The following is an 18,316-nucleotide window of genomic DNA, read 5'->3' as shown; positions in this document are numbered from 1 at the left end:
ATATATTGATATCTTTAAAAGAAAAGAAAGAAAAAAAGAAAAAAAAAAGATAAGAAAGTTTAAAAGCTATATTTCACGCTTCTGATACTTTTTTTTCTTTTTTTTCTTTTTTGTTATTGATAGTGTAATGAATGTTATTAAATTTTTGCTCATATATTTTTGTATTTTAAATATTATTTCTTATAAGAGGAAAAAGAAAAAAAAAAAATTCTTTTTTATTTATTCATATATTAACCCATTTTAAGAAAAACACTGTAAGCAATAATATTCATAAACACAAATTAAAAAAAAAAGCAAAAAAGCAGATAAAACAATTGGCAATGTTATTTGCTAAACGTACAAATTGTATAGGAAACGTTAATTTTTTTTAATTTTTTTTTAAAAAAATTAAAAAAGGTTTTCATAAATAAAAAATTGGTAATTATAATAAAAAAATAAACAGATAACATATATTAATTAGAGTGCATATTAGAAAATATATCATTAGCTATAAGAAATTACAATTTCTGAAATAATCATAAATTTTATTGATTTTGGAAAGATTAGTGAGATAAATTATAAAAAAAAAAAAAAAAAAAGAAAAAATATTCAAAAAAAAAAAACTTAGAAAATTATCCAATTTGTGTTAGCAGCACATGATAAAACAGAATATTATTTAATCAATTTTTGATATTGTATACTCGTCTAGTGTTAAGACAATCGTACAAAATTGCATTAATATATATCAAATCAAAAAATTAAAATTTAATATTTAATGGTTATATAATTATGTTTGAAATAGGCAAATAATTTAACACAAAATGATAACAAATATAGTAGTTTTTTTTCTAAATAGCAACAATTTTAGCTAACAAAGAACAAAAAAAAGAAGAACTTTACATGAGCATTCCTAAACACGAGCATTCAACTAAAAAATGCTACAAGTAATACATCAAGATTAAACATAATATCATAATTTTCTTATGCTGAAAATTAATTCCATATTACTATTATATTTGGTATAAATTTTATGGCAAAATTTTTGAAACTTTTGAGAATTGATTTGTAAATCTGAATAAATGATAAGTAAATAAAAGCATCTATTCAAATTTTTATGAAATAATGAATTCATCATATGAATGAAACTAGTGTACAAATCTTTAAAATATCTTCATCTTAGTAAATCTTACTTCTTTGATACATTTCCTCTATTTACTGGAAGCTCAATTTTGAATTAATTAACAAGGCACAATCAAAAAATATTTCGTATATAAAACTTCATGAAAAAAAAGAAAAGAATAGTGTATGCAATTTAACAAAGTGTACGCAGCATGCAAAATGTATCACATCCCTCATATATCATTATTATAATACGACTAATCATTCATTTTAAAAAAAAGAAAACAATTTATAATTTCCACCAGACATCAGATACCGACATTACTAAACAATTTGACGCAAGTAATCAAAATCCCTTTCATAAACACCTAAAAAAGAAAAAAAAGAAAAAAGAAAAATGAAATGTTATCAAGAATATGCATCAATAGAATCGTTTTCTCGACATTTGCTGCCGATGATTGACAAAAATAACACCAAACCATAAAACTAATACACATAAAGCACCACCTAATATTACTAATACTGTGGTACCAATCCATCCTAATTTTGATGCTGGTGGTTGATCGATGTGATCACGTGGCGCTGCAACATTTTGTGCATATGGTTCACGTTGTCGAGGATCTACGGTGACACCAGTACCATGTTGCACATGTGCAAATTCTTGTTCAAACATGCGTACCGATATAATATCATGATAATCTATAAAATTAAATCAATTAGGTAATGACACTTTGATAAAGTGAAACAAATGTAAAGTTTTGAATGATTAAAGAATATGGAAATTAATAAGATTCATTCCCAACATAAAAATCTAAATGAAGAGACAAAAAAAAAAAAAAAAAAAAAAACAAAGCTTAAAATGCAAATACCCGATAAATCGCCCGTAGCAGCTGTAATACCGAAATGATATCCCGTAGGTAACTGAACACCATCAACACTCATGCACTCTTTCCATTGCCCAGTGCCCAAAACATCAGTGTAAATCTACAACATAAAATGCAAAATAATCAAAAAGAAAACACTATTATACTTCATTTTAATTTTCTAAATAACTCATTTCTCACTATTTTCTTTATTATTTTTAATTTTTTTTTAACATTTTATTTCATATTTTCTTTTATTACCGCTAGTTTTTTTTTTCTTTCGTCAAATTAAAATATATTTTGTAGTAACAATTTCATAAATCAGAAATATATTTAATTCAATTATTTCATCAAATAATTCATTATAAAATATTATCAATATAATACATTAAAGTTATTTTTAGAAATAAAAATAAACGAACCGATAGTACATCACCAACATATCGAATCATTATTTGCGTCTGATGTTGTTTGTTCCGAAATTTTGCCTCACAACCTGTATGTTCACCACCCAATTGTGTATGTGTACCATCCATATCATGATCATAATGAAGAGAACCGTTATTGATCATTGCTGAGATATATGGATGACCATGCTAGAAAATTTTTCTTTAATATCGTAAATTTATAAATATAACTAACTGATAAATTGTAAATTTCAATAAATGCATATAAGCAAAAAAAAAAATTTACCTCATGTGGTCCATTATGATTACTATAGGTGTCCAGAAAAATTCCTAAACCACGGAAATAATCTTTTGATCCAAATACAGGTCCTGTTTGAGCAGGATCTTGCACATACCATATAGCTGCTCCATCACCGAATAAATCACCAGTGGAACCATGAATTGCAAAATTTACATGTAGTTCCCAATCTCGAACATTCACGGGCTATGAAGAAATGATAATCTTGTTGAAAATTTATTTCATGCTCACTTTTTAGATAAGAATTAAGCGTAAATTATTTGAAAACATTAAGAAATTTGTGGCTCACTTTTAAAAAGCTTTAGAAACTGCCAGAACTATCAACTTATTAAGTGTAACATTTAACAAGTTTAACAAGTAACGCGATCAAAAAGTGTTATATTAATGTGCAAACTTAATGAGCAGCTGAGATACTGAGCATTAGATTAAAATTCTGTGCAGAAAAAAGGCAAAATTCTGCCTTTCAAAGATTGATTGATTGATCATTCGATAATCAGCTGATTAATGTAACTCACATTCAAAAGTGGAAAATCATTCGATAATCAGCTGATTAATGTAACTCACATTCAAAAGTGGAAAATCATTCGATAATCAGCTGATTAATGTAACTCACATTCAAAAGTGGAAAATCATTCGATAATCAGCTGATTAATGTAACTCACATTCAAAAGTGGAAAATCATTCGATAATCAGCTGATTAATGTAACTCACATTCAAAAGTGGAAAATCATTCGATAATCAGCTGATTAATGTAACTCACATTCAAAAGTGGAAACAGCAGGAATACATTTTACGAAAAGATAAACAAATTGACCTACCACATTATTCCAAATACCACCTTGAACACTTTGTGTATCTGCTGTTAAACGAACATATTGTCCAGTAACAATAGTTGTACCTTGTATGTCCCAATATGGAATACCCATTCCATTACCTTTAAATAAAATAGCAAACCCATGATTACTTTTATTATACTATAAAAATCTTTTCCCTTGAATTACTATGGAAAAAAATGGAAATTTATTCAAAAAATTCATCATCATTGAATGAATAACAATTAGACCACATAATAGTTTTTTTTTTCTTAAGTCATTTCCTTTTTTTTTTGTTGAAATTATTTCATCAACAATATGTCTTCAAGTAAACACGAGATCAAGTTAATAGTCTTGAAGGATGACTTACGACATGTATTTATCACTTAACAAATTTATATATAAAACTAAAACAAACACATACATATATACATTATAAACAGTACAAAACAAATCTGACCTCGAATGTACTATTTCTTCTCTCTTACACAAGAAAAAAAAAACACATGAAAAAAAGGCATTAAATTCGACTGAATTTCCTGAACTACAAAATATTTGATTTTAATATAATAAATAAGTAAGTATAATGTAGTAACCTTGATATGGTTTAGCCAATGAATGTTCTTTCCTGAAATATCCACGCCATTCATCAACTGATGTATCACTTAATTGTAGTCGTTGTTGTTGTTGTTGACCATAACTGCTCCTTATTTGCAGTGACAAATAATAAGTAAAGAATGGAATGAATAAATGATGAGTTAACAACATATTACAACTCCTATAATACATTCATATTTTTTACTTATGATTTTTCAAATAATTACATCCAAATTTAACAAAAAAAAAAAAAAAAGAAAAGAAAAAAAGATACTTGCAGGAGATATATCAATGATGTTTCAGTAACTTACGTTACGTTCCTAAACGAATCAGTCACGTACAATGACAAAATAACAATAATACTTTAGATTTAATAACTGCTAACACAATAATCATCGCTCATCAACAATCTTTACTCATTTATATTAATTGAAATACAAACGCATACGTACATAAACACACATATATCTATAAATATAAATAAATTCACGTATTCCAATACGTTCAAATATCGATGTAAAATAAAGCTACTGCTGTACAATTTTGCTTTTCTAATTCACGTTCACGTACATCACGCCTACGTACGTGTATACACATATCCAACAAATCATAACGCATCAGCATTACTACTAAAACAGCACAAATAACAATGCAATCTAGCATCGAGAAGTAGAACAGCTTCGAAAAGCAGATTTACAAAAAAGTTTGATCAATTTATTTTCGATATTTTACGGATTATCCGAGAAGGTATGGTAATGGAGAGAATGTCGTGGATATAAGTAAATATAGGAGTCGAAATAAAGTAATAGTAACAGTTACATTGTTGATGAATGTACAAGTAAGTATAAGGAATCGAGATAAAGTAATAATAACTCTTCCATTATTGATAAATGTATAAGTAAGTGTAAGGAATCGAGATAAAGTAATAATAACTCTTCTATTATTGATAAATGTATAAGTATAAGGAATCGAGATAAAGTAATAATAACTGTTTCAGTATTGATAAATGTATAAGTAAGTATAAGAGTGGAGAAGAAGTAATAATAACTATTGCGTTATTGATGAATATATAAGTAAGTATAAGGAATTGCGATAAAGTAGTAATAACTCTTCTACTATTCATAAATGTATAAGTAAGTGTAAGGAATCGAGATAAAGTAATAATAACTGTTTCAGTATTGATAAATGTATAAGTATAAGGGAATATCAAATTAAGCAATGTACGATAGATTCGTATCAGTTAATTTAAGACTTTAAATTTATGCAACGTTCAGTTTTTTTTTTTTTTTAATTAACAAATAGTTAGTTAAGAAGAAAAGCAAAAAGTTTGAATAATATTCCTTTGTATTTTTTTTATTTTTAAATAATATTCTTTTTCAGTAACAATATAATATTTTTTTTAGTAATATTCCTTTTCAATAATATAATATTTTTTAAAACAATACCCTTTTTATAATTTTTTTTTCCTCTATAATATTTATTTATTTTTTTTCCTTCTATAATAATATTCTTTTATAACTGTCTTTTAAAATAATATTCCCCTTTACTAATAATATAATATTTTAAATAATATTCAAGGGTTTCAAATAATCCTTTCTAATAATAATATAATTTTTTTTGGGAATATTCAGTGTTTTTTACTCATCTGAAATATTTTGGGCTATTTTTATTTGTGAATGGAAGAAAGAAAAAGAAAGTAAGTAATACAAATAATAAAATATTCCTTAACAATCAAAACTTATATCATTACTAGCAATATTTTTTTTTTCTTTTCTTAAAAGTAAATGATGTTTTTAATTGTATTCAAATTATATTTATCAAGCAGTTAATTAGAAAATTACTCACATTTTGACAAATGAAAATTTTATTCTGATATAATTTCTGGAAGTGTATTGTATCATTTAATCCATTTAGCATAATTAATATATGAAAACATTGCTATTTGAGATTGCTGTAAATTTTCAAGAATTTGTTTTGTAGTGCTTTGTAATAACCTAATTTATTATGCAACAGAAGACAATACATTTAAAACAATTTAACAATAAGCCTGCTAAAGTTGAATGTTTAATTTTATGATTAGTTCTATTTAAATTGGAATAAGAAAACTTAATTAAACATATCGAGATAGTCTCAGTGAAAGAATTATTAATTAATTTGATTGATTAACATACATTCATTTCGCTTAAGAAAATGCAAGTAAAATCTTAGATATGCTAATAATATGCATGATGTATTTTTTTTTATTATTATTTTGATAATTCTAATTCAATATTATTTGCTGATTCATTCAAAAAAAAAAAAAAAATTTTAAAAGCATATGGAATTGAAATTTTTGGAATGTTTAGTTGTTTTGAACATAAGTATTGCTATCATTTTATTAATACAAAATATAAAAATCAAACATATTTATAATTAACAAATTCATGACAAATATAACACTGCAGTGATAATAATTATCAGAAATCTTCCCTGATATGAAAGCACTAATTAAATTAAGTGGATAAAGGCAAATTTATTAAATTTGTTTTTTTTTTTTTATTCTATTATTTACCCCACCATAATTGTTCTTTTATTGGTTGATTATTGATATCATTTGGTGTCCATTTTACGCCACTGATATTTCGTGACATTTTAGCAGATGTTAAACGTGTATGCAATCGTGCTGAATGTGATCCACGTGTCATACGTAAATGTGAAATATCATGTAAATTGCAATCACTTTGTCGACGTTCACTAATATTTCTTCTACTGGACTGTAAAGCTGTAGCATATTTATCGTCGTTAAGATGTAATGCTGAAAGCCATTTGCGCGGCTGATTACTATGTGAAAAAACAGGTTGAAGTGGCGCAATACGATCCAAATTACCTCAAACAATATTATTAGTATTTGTGAAAGAATAATAAATGCTTAAATTTTTTAATCATAATCAAATATTTGTCATTTGTCACATATACATATATGAAAGATGACGAATAAAAGTTGAAAATATACAAATTGCTTATTAGTTAAAATAATTTTCAAATAATTTAAATGATTAATAATAAAATTAGATTTTAATTTTTTTATCAATTATATATATATATATATATATACATATATATGCATCATTTGATGAGATAAAATGTTCATTGTAGATCAAATATGATATATTTATTTTCAAAATTTTCTAATTATCTATTTATTATAAGTACTAACCATCTTTTAATGGTGAAAAATTCCACGGTGGACGTTGTTTATCAGTAATAGCAATTGAATGTTGACTTATATTACTACCAATTTTATGTTTCAGTTTAGCATTAATTCGATTCTGCTCTAATTTACTCCAATCTATAAATAAATTGAATTATTAATTATTTTTTCATTAATTTATGATTAATGAGAATGCTTACTGTTAGCATTTCGTATTGTTGTACCATTATTATTTGGTATTGTTTTTGCACAATCATTGATATTAGTTGTTGGCTCTTCGGTTAATGATGCCATTAAATCTGCGAAAAAATAATTCCATACCCCGTAAGCATTATCACGATGTCTTTGTAATGTACGTGGTAGTTGTCTATAATCTACAAAAGTAATATTACCTATTCCTATAAATAAATTGGCCTATAAGTAATCGAAAATCAATATTGTCTATAAGTAATTGCAACCAAACCAATATTATCTATAAGTAATTACAAAGCGATATTGTCTGTAAGTAATTGCAAATCAATATTGTCTATAAGTAATTACAAAGCGATATTGTCTGTAAGTAATTGCAAATCAATATTGTCTATAAGTAATTGCAAGCGATATTGTCTATAAGTAATTGCAAACCATCTATTCCTATAAGTAAATTGCAAATCAATATTGTTTATTCCTATAAGTAATAAGTAATTTCTAATTGATTAAAAAATCTAGAGATATCTAATTGAAAGTGATAAAAAAGCCTAAAATGATAAAAAACTAAATTTATTAGCTACAACGAAATATATATTACAATATAAACATTATTAAATTTTCATTATAGAAATTATCATTTATTATAATCATTTAATATCAAAACCTTTGCTTCTGCGTGTAGTTGTTGGACAACTGATACTACTTGGCGCTGATATCAATTGATTTCCGCCATTCATCATTTCAGTGCTTTTTTCTGATATACTTGAAAGCTTTCGTCGTGATTCATTTCTTGCAGTTGCTAAAAATTGTCGAATAGAACCACCATCACCTATAATAGTAGTAATAATAATAATAATATTAGCAATTGATTCTATTAATTTCATTTCATTCTTACATTAATTATAATAATAATAATAATAATAATAATAATAATAATGATAGTAACAATAATAGTAGTAATAATAACAATAATAACAAAAACAATAACAATAATAATAATAGTAATTGGTTTGTTTACTTAACTTTATTAAATTGATAAGTAAATAAATAGGATACAGAATGAATTTTTTCTCAATTATATTATCTACCTTTTCTATTCATTTCATCATCACTTTGAATATGCAAATGTCCACATGATGCACTTAATTTCTCTTTTTGCTTCTCAGTGAGTCGTTTAATTGGTGGTTTTGTTGATGTTACCTATAATAATAATTTATTTTTTTTTTCCAAAAATTTCATGAGACAAAAATAAAAATAAAACGAACACCATTTCTGTGTCTAATTTTTATTTTAATAAATTTTTCTTCAAAATAATAAAAAAAAACTTTAATAGTAAAAAACTTTTTTCCATTAAAAAAAAATACAATAACAAAAAAAAAAAAGTGAAAAAAATTTATCATTTATCATCTTCATAACCTCTTTTAATGCATTTCTTAATTCATCATTTGTTGATAGCATCTTTTCATTTAAATTATCATCGCCATCATCATCATCATCATTATCATTATCATTCTTTATCACTGTTATCATATCACAGCTATCATTCTCAGATTGTGTTTTACTAGAAATGGATTGCTCTGTACTGCTGGTACATTGTTTCAATTGTTTATCTGAACTGGTAACAATAGTAGTTGTTGATAATTTAGTATCCATTTCATCTAAAAAAAAAAAGCGAAAAAAAGCAAAACAAAGCAAAGAAAAAGAAAAGAATTAAATTAAAATTTGAAATAAGCATAATTTATGCAAATTTTAAAATATATATTTTGTATTTATTCCAATATACCTTTTATTTTATTTTCATTTTGTTCAATCACTGATAATTTCTGATTTTTATCAATCATATATTGTTGCGTCATTTCATTGATAGTTGTAGTAGCATTATCAATTGAATCTTTTTTAGCATCATTTAATATTGATTGCTGGTCAATTTTAGTAAATTCTAATCGATCTGATATGATAGTGGTAGTAGTAGGAGTAGGAGTAGGATTCACTGATTGTACTGATGATGTATTCTTTAGTGATAACAGTGATAATTCTTGTGGCAACAATGATATGGTACTTTTGGTTGTTAATGTTTTTGTTTCAGTTATAATTTTTTGCTCCAATAATTGATTTTGCATTGGTACTTTTTCAGTTGCAGTAAATAATTGCTCTTCCATATTATTAGTCGAGTAATAGCAGCTAATTGAATCATTTGTTGTTGTTGTTGCAGTTGTTATTGTTGTTGTTGTTGCAGTATTAATACTACAACATGTGATAACTGTCGTAGATGCCGAATTTGATAGATGAGAAAGTGGTGAAATTGATGGAATAGTATCAGCAATTGTAGAATTTGATATTTTAATAGTATTTAACGGATATTCCGGATCATTTGATATTGTGATAGTATCCGGATGAATTTTCTTGTTTCGTTTTCGGCATAAGAATACATCGATAAGATGATCCAATGATGATGTTGAAGATTTGATAGCTCCAAAGAAATTTTTTTTTTTTTTGTAAAAATTTGTTTTCTATTTAAATAAAAAAAGTTTTTTTTTTTTTTTTTTTTTGTTCCATTTTTCTATTTTTAGTAGAAAAAATGAAATTTAAAATAAATTATTGAAGTAGAAAAAAGTTTCAAATACTTCTCTAATTTGTTTGTTTTTTTTCTTTTTCTTTTTTTTTGTCACATTACAAACAATAACATTTAGATTGAAATGACAAAAATTTTATTTAAAATAATTAAATTTAAACGAAAGCAATAAATCAATATATGTGCATTTTTACTAGAGAGAGAGAGAGAGAGAGAGAGAGAGAGAGAAAGAGAGAGAGAAAGAGAGAAGGTATAAATCTTAAGCAATTAATAATACTTAAAAAAAAAAATTTAACTAAATATAAATATAACATAAGTTACAATCTGCAAAAAAAAAAATAAGAGGAAATTTTAATAATAGTAGAAATTATACATAAATTTAAACCTATTAAAAAAAAAAAAAAAATTAATTTCTCTGTTCAATTTAAACTTATTTGTTTTTGTTTTTGTTTTTGTTTTTTTGCACCAATTAAACGAACTAACAACTAGGTCTGGATGATTGTTTCCATGTGCCCTGCTTAAATAATTCCCACATTGTACGTAGTGATGTTTCCGATACTGACTGACTGATATTCTGCAAAATTTTATTAATTTCATTGTAAAAAAAAAATTTTAAAAAATTAAAATAATTTTTTTTTTCTTAAAAATTTTATCTTTTGCAATAATTTAATCTTACCTAAAATAACAATGAGTGTAGTAATAATTAATTTTTTTTTTTTTTTTTTACAAAACTTTAACAAATTAACATTTTTAGACAAAAATTAATAAAACAAAAAGAAGGGAAAATATGTTCACATCAATTTACTATTCTATTTTACCATCACTTTTGAATTTGTAGCTTCCATAGTTTCAACATTTTTCAACATTTTTTCATCATCATCATCATTTTGTGTTAATTCGGTAAATTTTTGTGATTGATTAATTGTTTCATTCTTTGATGTTTCCAATGATTCATTGATTAATTCATTTTGATCATCTGATAACGTTTTCCTCATTAATTTATTTTTTGATAAAATTGATGAATTAATCTTAGCATGTTGATTCATTGATAATTTTTGCTCATTTTGTTCAATTTTCACTCTTTCAGCTGCAAACAAACAAAATAAGTAAATAATGTATTAGGTTAAAAAAAAAAAGAAATTTTTTTCTCTACATGAAAATAAAATTAGCAATGAAAATGTAAATAAATAAGTAAATAAACAAATAAATAATGTATTAGGTTAAAAAAAAGGGAAATTTTTTTCTCTGTATGAAATTAAAATTAGTAAATAAATAAATAAATGATGTATTAGGTAAAAAAGAAAAGAAAAATTTTTCCCTATATGAAATTAAAATTAGCAAAAAAAGCGTGGGAGTAGAAAAAAAGTTTTTTTTTTTTTTTTTTTTTTTTTTTAAACCTACGAATTTAAAAATATAAATGAAAAAGAAAAGAGGAATAATTATTTAAAAATTAATTAATTAAAAATGAAAAAGGAACTAAATAATTATTTGTTAAAATAATTATTTTAGATTTTTTCCTTAAAAAAAAAAAAAAAAAAAAAAAAAAAAAAATTACTACAAAATACAAAGCAATAAAAAAAATATCCATTTGTTGCTTTTTTATTTTTTAAATTATTTTTTTTTTTTCAATTACTCATAATTTATGCAAATAATTTTTAATTGTTTTTTGTAAATAAATAAATGAATGAATGATTAACTGTAAAATTTTAAAAAATATTATGTATTCTATCTCATTTAATCAACTCATTTTTTTATCAGTTTTTTATCAACAACTAATCAGCTTAATTTTTTTCTAATCAATTTTAGCTATCAAAGAAAAAAAGAAAAACCAAGAAGAGAGGAAATTTAAATTAATATTTATATTTGTGTTAAACTATAATAATATATCAATAATTAACTAACATTTTAATTGATCAGAAGTTTGCTCCAATTTTTCCGATTGCATTTTTGTTTGTTGTTTTTCATCATTTTTTTCCATTAAATTCAATGATTTTACACTTTCTTGTTTGATTAAAATTTTTTCTGCATTTTTTGTTGCATTTTGTTTATCATTTTGCATAAAATTAGTAATACATTTATTATCAATTATTGTTGTTGCTGTTGTTGTTGTTGTTGTTGTTGTTGTTGTTTTTGTTGTTGTTGTTGCTAATTTTTCATCACAATCTTCTGCTACACTAATTGTATCAATAGAATTTGGATTATTATTCATATTGATTGATTCGATTATTGCTAATTTATTATTATTAGCATTGCTATTTTTGATTGAACTAACTTCCGATGTAACCAAATGACCCTATAAATAAAATGAAAAATTATAGAAAAAAAAAAATAAAAATTAATTTAAATAAAAAAAAAAAAAAAACGAAAGAAAAAAAATGTAAAATAAATTTTATACCTGTTCCTCTATAACATTTCGTCTTCGTCGTTTTTTGCATAATTTATATAATTTAGAACCTAACCAATACAATAATAATAATAATAAAATGAAACTAATACCAAATAAAAGAAGCCACCATAATAAACAATAACCATAAAATAAAATACATCTAGAAATTAATTGAAAAAATTAAAAATAAAATAAATAAAATCAAAATTAATTTGATAAATGCTTAAATTAATTGATTAAATTATTAAATAAAAAAGTAATTTTTTAGAAATTTGAAAATAAAATATGATTTAAAATTTTTTACCCATCAGCAAGTAAAATTAATTGTTCACATCGTCTTCCTTCTGCTTTACCAAAATTTTTTGATGTATCATTCCAACCATCATGACAGCGACATTCATATCGAGGACCATTTATTAAGCAATCAGCATGTTCTGGATCACAATCATTAAGCGCTGATGTCAAACAAGCGCCAACAGAAAGTTCTAAAATTTTTATAATATCATATATTATTATTATTATTGTAAGCATGATCTCGAATATATTATTAATTCGTTTTTTACAATCAAAAATTATAATATCAAATATTTTAGCAATTGTCATTTGAAAAAAAAAAATTTTTTTTTTTTTTTTTTATTTTAATATCAAATATTCGAAGAAACTGTTAATTTGTTGAATTTGTAAATAAATAAATTATTTAGGAAAAGAACTATCATTGATAATTGTACAATTTATATGATAAAATTACAAATGAAACTTAGAAGTGATTAAGAAAAAATTTGATTTGTAATATGAGAAAAGTGATTAAAATTTAAACATTATAGTCTTTTTTTTTTTTTTTTTTTAAAAAAAAAGGAAATTTAAATACTTTAAAAAGCTAATGAATGATAATAATATATTATTAAATTTTAATCATATTTTTAATCATAGCTAATGAATATGTTATTAAATTTTAATTAAATAACTAATTTAATTAGTTATTTAGTCATTTCATATTTTTAATTAATTAGCAACAATTAATTAATACCCATTATACGTAAAGGTACATATTGATCATTGGAATTTTGTTTAAAAGCATCATCAAATTCTTTAACAGTACACTGTGAGCAATCAAGTTGCACCATAACCGGATGACCATCACGCCGGACACAGGCCTGATATGGTAATCCGGTACGATTCAACTGAAATACATTTCAATAAATGTTCACTTTCTCTCTCTCTCTCTCTCTCTATTGTTTATGCTTATATTTGAAAAAAAAAAAAAAAAAAGAACATCTCGAATTATAAATTACTAAATAATCAGTGATAATGGCCATCATGCCGGACATAAGTCTGATAAGATAATCAGGTATGATTCAATTGAAATGCATTTTGATAAATATTCATTCTCTCACTCTCTCACTTCCTTTTTTTTCTGTTTCAAATTTAAAAAATTTTAAAAGTCAGACTAATTAATTAGCTACAATAAATTTGACTAATTAATTAGCTAATTAAAAAAAAAAAAAAAAACCAACCACTAAAATAGCAAGCCGTGATCGCTCTTCCGGAATAGTTTCCATACCACCGCACATATTACTTACATCTATACCAAATGTTGATATAATAGTTGCTAAGAAATTAACATAATTATTGATTAGAAGTTTTTGTTATCAATTACTGATAACAAAATAAAATTATCAACATTTTCTGATAACTTTTACTTTTCATATGTTACATTACTTTATTTTGCATCACAGTTAAATGTTTTCTTTCTACACTATCAAAAATAATAAACGTTTAAATTTTTTTAAATTACTAAAATTAAAATTAAAAAATTGAAAGAGAATGATTTGATTATTAAATAATATATACCTTTACATGTTGAATGATTACCACCGGGCATTTCTCCTGGTGGACAGGTGCATAATGGTTCTGGTACCAAACGGTGTGCTTCAGCATATTCGTAATGAGCACAAGCAATTTGATCCGGTGATAAGTGATAAGTTGTGGTACTGGTGATAAGATTAGCCAAATCATCTAATAATTTATAAAATTGCTTGTTTAATTATGACATAAAAATTATTGATAATATTACATAATGAATTGCCTTCTTGAAGGAGAGAGAGAGAGAGAGAGAGAGAGAGAGATTACCATTTTGCGAGGTACTGATAATCTGTTCCTCTCGTTGTTGTTTTGATAAATTTGATGATTGCATTTGTTCTAATTCCTTTGATATTATTGCTCTGTTTTCAACACTATTTGATATCGTTTTTATAGAAGAATTGAACATATTATTTTGATTCGTTATCTTGTTTGATGACAATGATGATGATGATAACGATGGTGCTAATGGCGATGATAACGATGGCAATAACGATGGTGATAATGATGGCGATGATGATGGTGATAATGATGACGATGAAATATTATTTGATACAATGATATTATCCTGTTTTAAGATACCATTATATCCTAATTTATTATCTCCATTATCGTTACTGATTCGAATAGTACTGGAAGATTTAACTGATAATAATATTCCATTAATATTATCAGCTATCAACTAACTTTTTTTTTTTATCATTTTTTAAACTTATTGGATTTGCTAATGCTCTGCTTATTGAGTTTTTTAATTTTTCTAAAATTTGTTTCATTAAATTTTTCATCAAAAGAATGATGATAAAATTATTATTATTATTATTATAGCATTTTAACAATAACGATTAGTAGTAAAAAAAAGTAGATTAAAAATCATTTATATTTGATTCTTGTAGTGATTAAATAAAATTTTAGAAATTAGAAATAGAATTTGAAAAATTATACCTTGTTTGATTTTTATCAATTCCAGTGATAAAATTTTGCAAATTTTTTTGCATCAAATGATTTATTTGTGTAAAATTAAAATTATTATTGTTACTTTCTGATTTATTGATAAATCCAACTACTGTAGGATCAAAATTTGATAATTTAAAATGTTGATCATTTAAACTTTTATTACTATTATCATTATTATCATTGTTATTATTTGGTATTTGAAATATAAATTGCGTAGTTGTTGATTGAGTGATTGCATTATCATTCTTCCAATCATTTGTGATCATCGATATAGATCCTTGATCTGTATGATCAATCAAACCATGATATGATGGTGATGGAGAAACAAATTGAAGCCAAGATGGTATAAATTGTTGAGTGCTAATCATCATATCATTCAAATTATTCGATGTATTACTTATAAATTGTAAATTTTGATATCGATTAGTACCACGTTTAATACCAAATACAGCAATGTAATCAAGATCTAAAAAAAAAAAAATTGAAATAATTTGAAAAAATTAAATAAACATTTAAAAAATTAAATAAACATAATAATTCAAGAGTAATAAATAAAAAAAAAATTGTTTTGAAATGAGTTCTATTTTCACGTGAATCACGTACACGTACATACTTTTATTCATTTATTAAATTTGATATTAATTAGAGAATAAAACATTTTCATGATAAAGAAGAACCTTGATCAGATTTATCAATACAATTAGTTTGACCATTTTCGATCCATTTTTTCATCACACATTCACCATAACCTTTGCAAGGCACTGTTCCCTCAATTGAACATAATTTTTTCTCTAAAAAAAAAAAAAAAAAAAGAAAATTGAAAAAAATTTTTTTGAAAATTTGCTTATCAATTGAAATTATCATAAACGTATATATCATTTTATATAAATTATTATTTAATTTACATATCATATTTTAAACTTTAAATATAATAGTGTTAGCATTGATATATGTTATTATAACGAAAATTACTTATAACAGAAAGATTTTGTAAATTCATTTAAAATAATATTTAATTTTATTATATCATTCGATTTGATACTTCAAAAAAAAAAAACTGATAAAATTTTTTGAACAATTAAATTTTTGAAATAACTTCAATCCTTTTTTTTTTTTTTTTTTCTAAATTAAAATTAAAAAAACTTACTGATAACATCACAAAATTGCGGTGATGTTGGCGTATTATCACATCCTAAAAAAATAAATATAAAATTATTGATTTAAATTTTATGCAAATTTTATAATTAATAAAAAAAAAAAATTTTTAATGAGTAAAACATTACTGGGATTAATAAAGCACTGTGCTGCATATTTTAATGATACGCAATATGTTCCACATTTGACGTAACCAGGAAAACAAACTAAAAAAAACAAAAAAAGAAAAAATTATGAAAGAAATTTTTTAAATTAATTTAAATTAAATTTGAATTAAATTATACATAATTGTTGATATAAGTTCAATTAATTTAATATGAATTATTTCAAATATTAGTAACATTTTTTGTTTTTTTTTTTGTTCGATTATTTTTTATAATTCATAACTTTTTTCCTTTTTAAAGAAAGCACAAATTTTGCTGTACGTAAAATTTCGTATAATCAATAATTTATTATTAGATTAGATTTATTATTGATAATGTTTATTTTTTTTTTTTTCTTGAAATAACTACTGATTATTGATGAAAATTGTTAATTCAACTTATTTAAAAAGATTATAATATTAATCGATTTTTTGATATTAATATTAAAGTTTAAAATATTAATTGATTTATTTAATAAGGTTTGGTTAAGGGAGGTTAATCGGTTTTGATTTAATTATTAATTGATTTTGATTTATTTAATTTATTTAATAATTCATAACATTGATTTTTAACTTATTTAAAATTGATTTTGATTTACACAATAAGATTTTTGATTTATTTAATTTGTTGAATAATTGATAATTTAACTTATTTAAAAAGATTACAATAATAATTAGTAAGTATTATAATATTAATTGACAATTTAGCTTATTTAAAAAGCTCAAAATATTAATTGACAAAATTTAATAATTTTGGCTTGTTTAAAAAGATTGCAATATTAAGTTGATCATTTAGCTTATTTGAAATGTTTACAAATTAATTGATAAAATTGATAATTTTAGTTTGTTTAAAACGATTGCAATACTAAACTGATAATTTAGCATATTTGAAATGTTTATAACTTAACTGATAAAATTGATAATTCTAGCTTATTTAAAAAGATTGCCATTATTAATTGTTAATAATTACAGTATTAATTTATAAATTTTATAATTTAATCAATTTAAATTTAAAAAGATTAAAATATTAAACTAATTAATTAACTTACACTCATCACTTCCATCAGGACAATCAACAATGCCATCATGAAAATGTTGAAGTGGAATACAACGACGTTGTTGTTGTGGTAGTAATTTGCTACCACCACAATCAAATTGTTGTCGTTGTAAAATTTTTGAGTTACTATTGGTACCAGAAACAACCGTACAACGACCTGGGACACGCATCGAAAATTCTATAATAAATTGAAATTAATGCGAAATATTTTTAATAAATTTATTTAAATATAAATGTAACAATTTAATTTATTACTAAATTATATAAATTTGATTTTTTTTTAGCAGATAATAGGAAGAAAATTGTATAATAAATTGAAATTAATGCAAAACATTCTTAAAAATTACTTTTATAAGTAATTATTAAAATTTTTATAAATAGTAAATTTATTTAAATATAACTATAAAGGGTAAAAGAAATGGGGAAGGAAAAAAAAAAAGAGAAATAATTAAAGGTATTTTATTTTCAGAAAATTTGAATTTTTGATTTGCAATTAAAAAGATTTATTTTATGCTTTTTCTTTTGATTTAGGTATGCTTTTAAGAATTTTTAAGTGGAAGAAAGAAGGCAAAAAAAAGCAAATAAAAATTATTTTACTTTTAAAAGTTTAATTTTTTGCTACTTCAAAATTTAATTTTATTGAAGTTATTTCAAAGTATAATTCTACTAAACTTACTTCAAAATATACTTATCTCCTAATTCATTTGAAAAGTTTGAATATAATTTCAAATTTTAA

The 18,316-nt window shown here is 23.2% G+C and overlaps 2 protein-coding genes across 2 annotated transcripts; both read right to left on the bottom strand.

Annotated features, from left to right (window-relative positions):
- Window positions 1–1,519: 1,519 nt before the first annotated feature.
- On the bottom strand, window positions 1,520–4,246 carry Bma-ile-2 (Legume-like lectin family protein; the record flags this gene model as incomplete). Its single annotated transcript, XM_043079420.1, has 6 exons — window positions 1,520–1,797; window positions 1,968–2,082; window positions 2,384–2,557; window positions 2,655–2,852; window positions 3,485–3,600; window positions 4,075–4,246. 6 exons carry the CDS (start codon window positions 4,244–4,246, stop codon window positions 1,520–1,522), a joined length of 1,053 nt encoding a protein of 350 aa, XP_042935354.1.
- A 2,372-nt stretch (window positions 4,247–6,618) lies between these two features.
- Window positions 6,619–17,750, bottom strand: Bm8865 (Uncharacterized protein; the record flags this gene model as incomplete). Its single annotated transcript, XM_043079419.1, has 21 exons — window positions 6,619–6,941; window positions 7,272–7,403; window positions 7,466–7,639; window positions 8,119–8,283; window positions 8,543–8,654; window positions 8,871–9,112; window positions 9,238–9,924; window positions 10,510–10,600; window positions 10,845–11,113; window positions 11,929–12,319; window positions 12,422–12,572; window positions 12,717–12,897; window positions 13,440–13,593; window positions 13,927–14,021; window positions 14,264–14,428; window positions 14,543–14,917; window positions 15,528–15,692; window positions 15,904–16,017; window positions 16,374–16,418; window positions 16,510–16,587; window positions 17,573–17,750. The coding sequence occupies 21 exons, from the start codon at window positions 17,748–17,750 to the stop codon at window positions 6,619–6,621; spliced, it is 4,287 nt and encodes a 1,428-aa protein (XP_042935353.1).
- Window positions 17,751–18,316: the final 566 nt, after the last annotated feature.

The sequence above is a fragment of the Brugia malayi genome (genome assembly GCF_000002995.4).
Source record: "Brugia malayi strain FR3 genome assembly, contig: Bm_v4_Chr2_contig_001, whole genome shotgun sequence".
NCBI lineage: Eukaryota > Metazoa > Nematoda > Chromadorea > Rhabditida > Onchocercidae > Brugia > Brugia malayi.
This window is presented reverse-complemented; position numbering and strand designations above follow the sequence as displayed.